Source organism: Lygodium microphyllum, chromosome 29 (assembly GCF_053477565.2).
Source record: "Lygodium microphyllum isolate KBCC chromosome 29, Lygodium_microphyllum_v1.1.10, whole genome shotgun sequence".
NCBI lineage: Eukaryota > Viridiplantae > Streptophyta > Polypodiopsida > Schizaeales > Lygodiaceae > Lygodium > Lygodium microphyllum.
Window position 1 is genome coordinate 113168683 of NC_141163.1, and position 6680 is coordinate 113175362.

The following is a 6680-nucleotide window of genomic DNA, read 5'->3' on the forward strand; positions in this document are numbered from 1 at the left end:
TGTTTTGTATACCTTCAATGTGTACCCTCTAAACAATTGATCTATCAATCCCAATCACTGCAACGGCTGCTCATTCCACACTAAAAGGTCAAATCTCTTAAGCACACCATGGGTTATTTTCTAGCCTTGTAATTGATAAAAGTGATTATAGAAAAAAATAACAAACCATGCCAATTGTGTTTAACTCTATCCTTGTATTATAGCTCACCAATATTTCCCTCTAGTATATCAAGAAGCCCTAGAACACATTTTACTAGCTACCCATTCTTCATACAAATGTAGATCTCTTTGACAAAATAAAGCCAACATGTTGATAGAAGAAGCCTAAACAACTAGACAAAAGACACTTCACTTTTACACAAACATGTTAACATTGCCTCTCCTTAAGCATATAAACAAGTTGAATATTTCTTAAATGCATCAGTTCCCCCTCAATGTCATGAAGTCCTTAAAATCCCTGCCCCCTTTTCCAACCTGCCTGGAACACATTGTAGGGTGGTTCTAGCTTTCTTGTGATGGGTTGCATCAACACCCAGCTTCCTTTCAATACAACCACTCCTTGCCAAGAGCTAGGGGGCTTTTCCTATTGGCAATCTCATAAAAGTTTACAATGGAGATGGGTTGAGGAGTTAAAAAGCTTGGCTCCACCTCAACATTTTCACTTACACAACATTCTACAAAAGCTCAGGACTAGGATTGTCACCGTTCTACTTGCAAGGAAGAAATCTCATGTGAGTTTGCACAACAAGAGAGGGGGGTGGTTGCATGTTTTGGAGGGAATCTACTTTGGTATCTTTTCATCTTTTCCCTTTGATCCTTTTTTGAGATATCCCATCACAATTCCCAAGAAGATCATCTCATTTATTACACAACATCTTAAATAAAATAAAATATTCGGTGTATTATCTAAAATGTTGCTCGAATATGTTTTCTTGTTATATTTCAGGCTATCTTTTACTATTTTGTCAACTTTAGATTGGCCCTTCTCCCATTGGTCGAGAGGGATTCTCTATTTTGGTTAAAAGGCCCCAAAATGAGTTCTGAACTCTCATAATGGCCCTTGCTTTGAAGTCCCACTACATATATAGCAGTGCCTCTTTTGCTCCCATGAAGCAAAGAGATTTCTTTGGAGTCTTCCAACTGTGACTATAAATATTGTTTTACTCTGCAGTCCAGTCAGCTATATTGTATATAGTAAAGTTCTATTAAGTGCTGCCACCACTATCTTGATTCAAGCTGCCGAAAACCTGGGATGGAAAAGCTAATATGAACCTATCATCAAGTCCAGATGCCCAGCAACAGCCAATCAATCGGCTGAATCTAACTGCATCTGGAACAAATACAACTAATCAATAAACAGTGAAAAGAGGAAAACCCCACCATAAAGGCAAGGTCTTCAGGTCTTGCTCACCTAAATCTCCAACGAGAAAAGGTGGGCCACAAGAACATAATCATTCTTGGTTGATCAACCCCTGCCAAAAAGGTCACCCATTTGGCTTTAGGCTTGAATGTAATCCATGAGTCTGATAACAACAAATTGTGTAGAATATTCAACTTTAAATGACCCATGGAGGAGCCTGCTCTAATAATCAGGATCATATTTCAATAACATGCAACTTCGTAATCTGAGCATTATGAGATCTTTTTGTAATTTGGGGGGTACTGCTGTGCAAGGTTGTCGAGGAGTCCATAAAGATTTGACTTCTCTTCACAACCACTCCTTCAGATTCTTGAACCTCGGTGGCACCAAACTTTCTTCCTGGCCCGTAAGGCCTAAACTACTGAACACCTTTTCTGCATCATCCTCCCTGCCAGCTGCAGCATAAATTTTTGCTAATGTAACGTATGGTTCAAAGTCATTTGGAAACAGAGTATGTGCATGCTTCACAATGCGTTCTGCTCTTCCTATATCAGCTTGATACTTGCAGGCAGTGAGCAATGCCATCAAAGCCACAATCGTCTTCTCAGGTATGTTCATGATTAATTCCTCAGCCTCGTCTAATCGTCCAGCCCTTCCAAAAAGATCAATTATGCAATTGTAATGATCATCTGTAGGAGAAATCCCATATCTAGATTGCATAGTAACAAACCAGTGATGGCCTTCTTCCACTAGACCAGCATGATTACATGCAGAGAGAACGATAAGAAATGTTACCTTATTTGGTCTTACTCCTTTTCCTTGCATTTCATAGAAAAGTTTGAGTGTTTCCTTGATCTGCCCATGCTGAGCATGTGCTGCAATCATAGCAGTCCAGGTGACCGTGTCCTGCTCAGGCATGAGGTTAAATATAACATGTGCATCCTGCAAGCTACCACATTTTGCATACATATCGACTAGGGCATTACCAACAACTGGTTTTAGTTCTAACCCATGGCTCATAATGACAGCATGTATGCGCTTACCTTCAGCTAGAGCTGAAAGAGTGGAGCATGCAGCAAGAATACTGATAAACGTTATCTCATTTGGCACGACACCTTCCTGATAATACATTTGATTGAATGTCAGAAATGCCTCCTTACACTTTCCAATCTGGGTGTAGCCTGCAATCATTGCAGTCCAGGTAATCACACAATGCTCATCCAATGTTTCAAAAATCTCTGTTGCAATATCCATGCGACCACACTTGCAGTATAAATTCAAAAGGGCATTTTCTACCACAGTTTCTGTTTTGAAACTGCTGCCAGCAATCAAAGCATGTAACTGTTTTACTTTAGATAGGTCTACTGCACTAACAAGGGCATTAATCACAGCAACATATGTTACCTTGGTAGGCATCCAACCCTCATGAAGCATTTGATTGAACAGATCGCTCGCCTCCTTCCCAAGCTCATTATCAGCTAATGCAGTGATCAAAGAGTTCCAGGATACATCATTCCGTTCAGGCATGGTATAAAACCACGTCCTTGCATCATTTGGGCTACAGCACTTGCCATACATATTAATCAGAGCATTACTTACTACCAACTCTGATTCAAATCTGTTACCAACAATTTGTATGTGTAGATGTTTACCCTCACTAAGAGTTTCTTTGCTTCGACACGCATCAAGGATGGTAAGAAAGGTACATGAACTGGTTAGAATACTGTCTCTTTGCATGTCTTGAAACAGTTGGAAGGCCTGCTTTCTTTGACCACTCTGGGTATATGCTGCAATCATGGCATTCCAAGAAACCACATTACGCTCTGGCATGACATCAAACACCTTCTGTGCATCCTGTGTGCTACCACATTTACCATGCATGCTGATGAGACAAGTACATACAACCATATGCAAATAAAAATCACTGACTACAATACAAGAATGAACTCTTCGACCACTGCTCAAAGCTGTGATGGCGGAGATAGCCGAAAGAGTGCTGATGAGTGTGACATCATTTGGAAGTGTACCTCTTTGTAGCATTTGACCAAGAAGTTCAAGGGCTTCCAGAGCAGCTCCATCATGTGCACAATTTGAAATCATGCAATTCCATGAAATGATGTCCTTTTGACTACTCTTATAAAAAATGCATCTAGCATCTACCAAGCTACCACATTTTCCATACATGTTCGACAATGCATTCTGTATGCTTAATACTGATTCAAAACCACTTCTTATAACAAGATTGTGTAAGTACATACCATGAAGGAGTGCCTCCAAATTAGTACATGCAGAGAGCATACTTACAAATGTAACGTGATCAGGTTCAACTCCTCTTACTTGCATTTGTTCAAAGTAATCAAGAGCCATAATTCCCTGCCTGTGCCGGGTACATGCAGTAATCATAGAGTTCCAAGATATAACATCCAGAGTGGACATCAAATGGAAGATCCTTTCTGCATCCTCTAGGCTGTTAGCTTTGCTGTACATATTGATGAGTGCATTCCCTAGAGCAACATCCGAGTGCAGAGGACTGGCTTTGATTAAAGCATGCAACAGCCTGCCTTCAGCAAGGGCTGAATGTTTGGCATATGCTTTGAGAAGGGTTAGATAGACACCCTTGTCAAGTATAATACCTTCCGCCTGCATTTGCTGTAGCAGTTGCAAGGATCGCTTTGTTTTACCTTGCTTAACATTATCTGCAAGGATGGCTTTCCACTGGAAAAGGCTGTGAGAGGGGAGTATGTGGCCCTCATCTTCTTCAACACTCCCACTGTCCTCCACTGTGATGACATCTGAATACGATCTGCGAGCCAATACAGGAGCTCTTGGTAAGAAGAACAGCTTTTGAATCTTTACGGGCGTACGCACAGTGCTGGAGCAGGCAATCTTTTGTACGCTGGCTTTAGATCGCATCAGAAGCGGAAGTCTCCTTTCCTGTAGATGATGGCTTGTTTCCTTTGCCGAGATGTGTACCCGAGCTTGTTGCTTCTACTGCATTCAAGAACACAGTAACAGATGCGCACGGGCGCCCACATTTCTCCCTGAGGCCTCTCTCTGTCTCTCTCCCAGCCGCGGCGCCTGCTACCTATCTCTCTGGAGTCTAGTGCGCTTGCGCGGGTCTGTAGGGTTCCTTTTTGGTGTCGTTTAAACCCGTCCTGTTTCCCCTCTTACCCTCGCCCCGGGAGACCTACGATAATCAAATGTATTTTAGAACTGAATGTTAACATGAAAGTATTGTAACATTTTGATTATTTAATATCATCAAGAGATTGAACACTCTAATAAAAATTCAAATTCAAATGTGATGATATAAAATTCATTGATTGATGGGAACGATGCGATTAAAAAAGAGTCTAAACTCTAGATTCTAGAACCCAAAGGTGAGCACCGCACCACGCCAAGGATAGTGGTGAAATGGTTGGACTTGAAGGTGGGGGGCACGGCAAAGTCAGACGTACATGCCAAGAAGCTCAACAAGGACCTTTCAAATTCTCGAAAGGCCTTGTCAAGATCCTGGGTCATTGGGACTACATCAACTGACTCACTGACATCAACATAGGAGGGGGATTGTGATTCATTGGTGGGACATGGCACATGTGTGGATGCGGACCTGGCAACCTAAGGGGGTCTTTATGGGGATGCAAGGGGGAAACAAAAAGGCAAGTTGATGAAAGAAGCAATGATTTAAGAGTTACAATTGCAATTACTTGAACATTGACACATATTCACAAACATAACATGTGTTTTCTTTGCCATAATGCCAAGCATTTAGAAGAGAGGGTTATATAGGAGAGGCAAGGCATTACATTTTGTTTTTGAATAAACCCAAAGCACATATCTAACAATCCCAATAACATATCACCAAAAGCAATTGATAAACTTCACCTAACTAACCATGAAATAAGTATTCAATTGTCACTATGTACAAGGGATGAATTGCAAATCAACAATGTAGAGAATGAAAAACGCGAAGGTAGACAATGTAGTTAATTCATACAATGTTGCTAACAAGGTTTCAAAAAAGAAACAACCATGTTCACAATAACTCCTCCATGGAAGTCGGAGGGTTTAAAAGATCTAAATATGATGAATTTCTAATTGTGGGTGTGCATTTTCATACGACGCGATACATTTTTGTTGCTGGAGACTCTCAAACATGCATCATGCATCTCATATGTTTTTGGGATGGAAATGCACAACCTGTGCAAATTAAAATATTATAAAGGAGAAGACAATGCAAGAACACGACCATTTTCCAGGGAATCACTTCCACAAATTTTATATTTGTAGTAATTAAGAATGCCATATTTGTAGTAATTAAGAATGCTTTTGCAAGAATTGAATCCACTGGATGGGTGTCACAGCCCAAATACGGCTAAATGCGAGATCAAGCGGCCATCGAGCAAAGAAGCACCACATATGTGTACTGCTCTCGGCCAAGAAGCTCACAGGCCTTCCAGGGGGGAAAATCTATAAGAAGCCATTGTCCAGACACTCCATTGAAAGTTGGAATCAAGGAAGCTCCAGCACAGGCAGGGAGATCAAGGCCACATAGAAGATGGGCAAAGAAAAGGACGTATGCAATTGCGAAAGAAACCCTAAACCGAATTGGTGGTGCAAGATCTTCATACCTGTTAGGCTTGTAGAGGCGGTGCAACCGTTTGATGAAGCAGTCCATGGTCCAGCACAGGTCGTTCCCACGAGAGCTGCAACAAGACGCATTCTCGAACAAGCTGCAAAGGACGGAGCTGCCACGGCGGACGATAGTCGATGAATAGCACGCGCGCAAGGATTCTCCTCTCGGATCGGAATGGCGGATTGAGGAGCAGGCACAGAGAAACGCAGAGAGAGAGAGGGGAAGGAGGAGGAATGGGGAGATCGCCTTGGAAGCCCGTTGCCACTTGACCGTCACGTGGTGGTGAAGTGGTGCACCTCCTTTTTTGTTATGCCTAGGTGGACTGTGCCAGTTACGTTTTGTCAGTTAGCACTGTTAGCTCGATCCCTCTCTCTCTCTCTCTCTCTCTCTCTCTCTCTCTCTCTCGTCTCGAGACTCTCTGAGATTCTCTGCCTCGCATTGGTAATAGGTAGTAGGCGCGCATTGCGCAAGTTTGTTGCTATCGAGTATGAAGTTGAACACAAACTCCGTCTCTCTCTCCTCTCGTTTTCGTGTTACGGCCTGCCTGCAAGAGCGTTGTGGCTGGCAGCTGCTATGTGAAGTCTGGGCACATGCAACATTGAGCAACTCCATAAGTGATAGCAGTGTCTGAACGTTGTGGGGAGCGGCTATTTGCACGCAGAGTCGCAACACATCACTCTAGTC

The 6680-nt window shown here is 42.3% G+C and overlaps 1 protein-coding gene across 1 annotated transcript; it reads right to left on the reverse strand.

Annotated features, from left to right (window-relative positions):
- Positions 1–1253: 1253 nt before the first annotated feature.
- LOC148011045 (pentatricopeptide repeat-containing protein At5g27110-like) lies at positions 1254–6233 on the reverse strand. The gene is made up of 3 exons (XM_087671476.1): positions 5992–6233; positions 2765–4547; positions 1254–2479 (listed from the first exon to the last, which is right to left on the reverse strand). The coding sequence occupies exons 2-3, from the start codon at positions 4271–4273 to the stop codon at positions 1709–1711; spliced, it is 2280 nt and encodes a 759-aa protein (XP_087527602.1). The 5' UTR covers positions 4274–4547; positions 5992–6233; the 3' UTR covers positions 1254–1708.
- Positions 6234–6680: the final 447 nt, after the last annotated feature.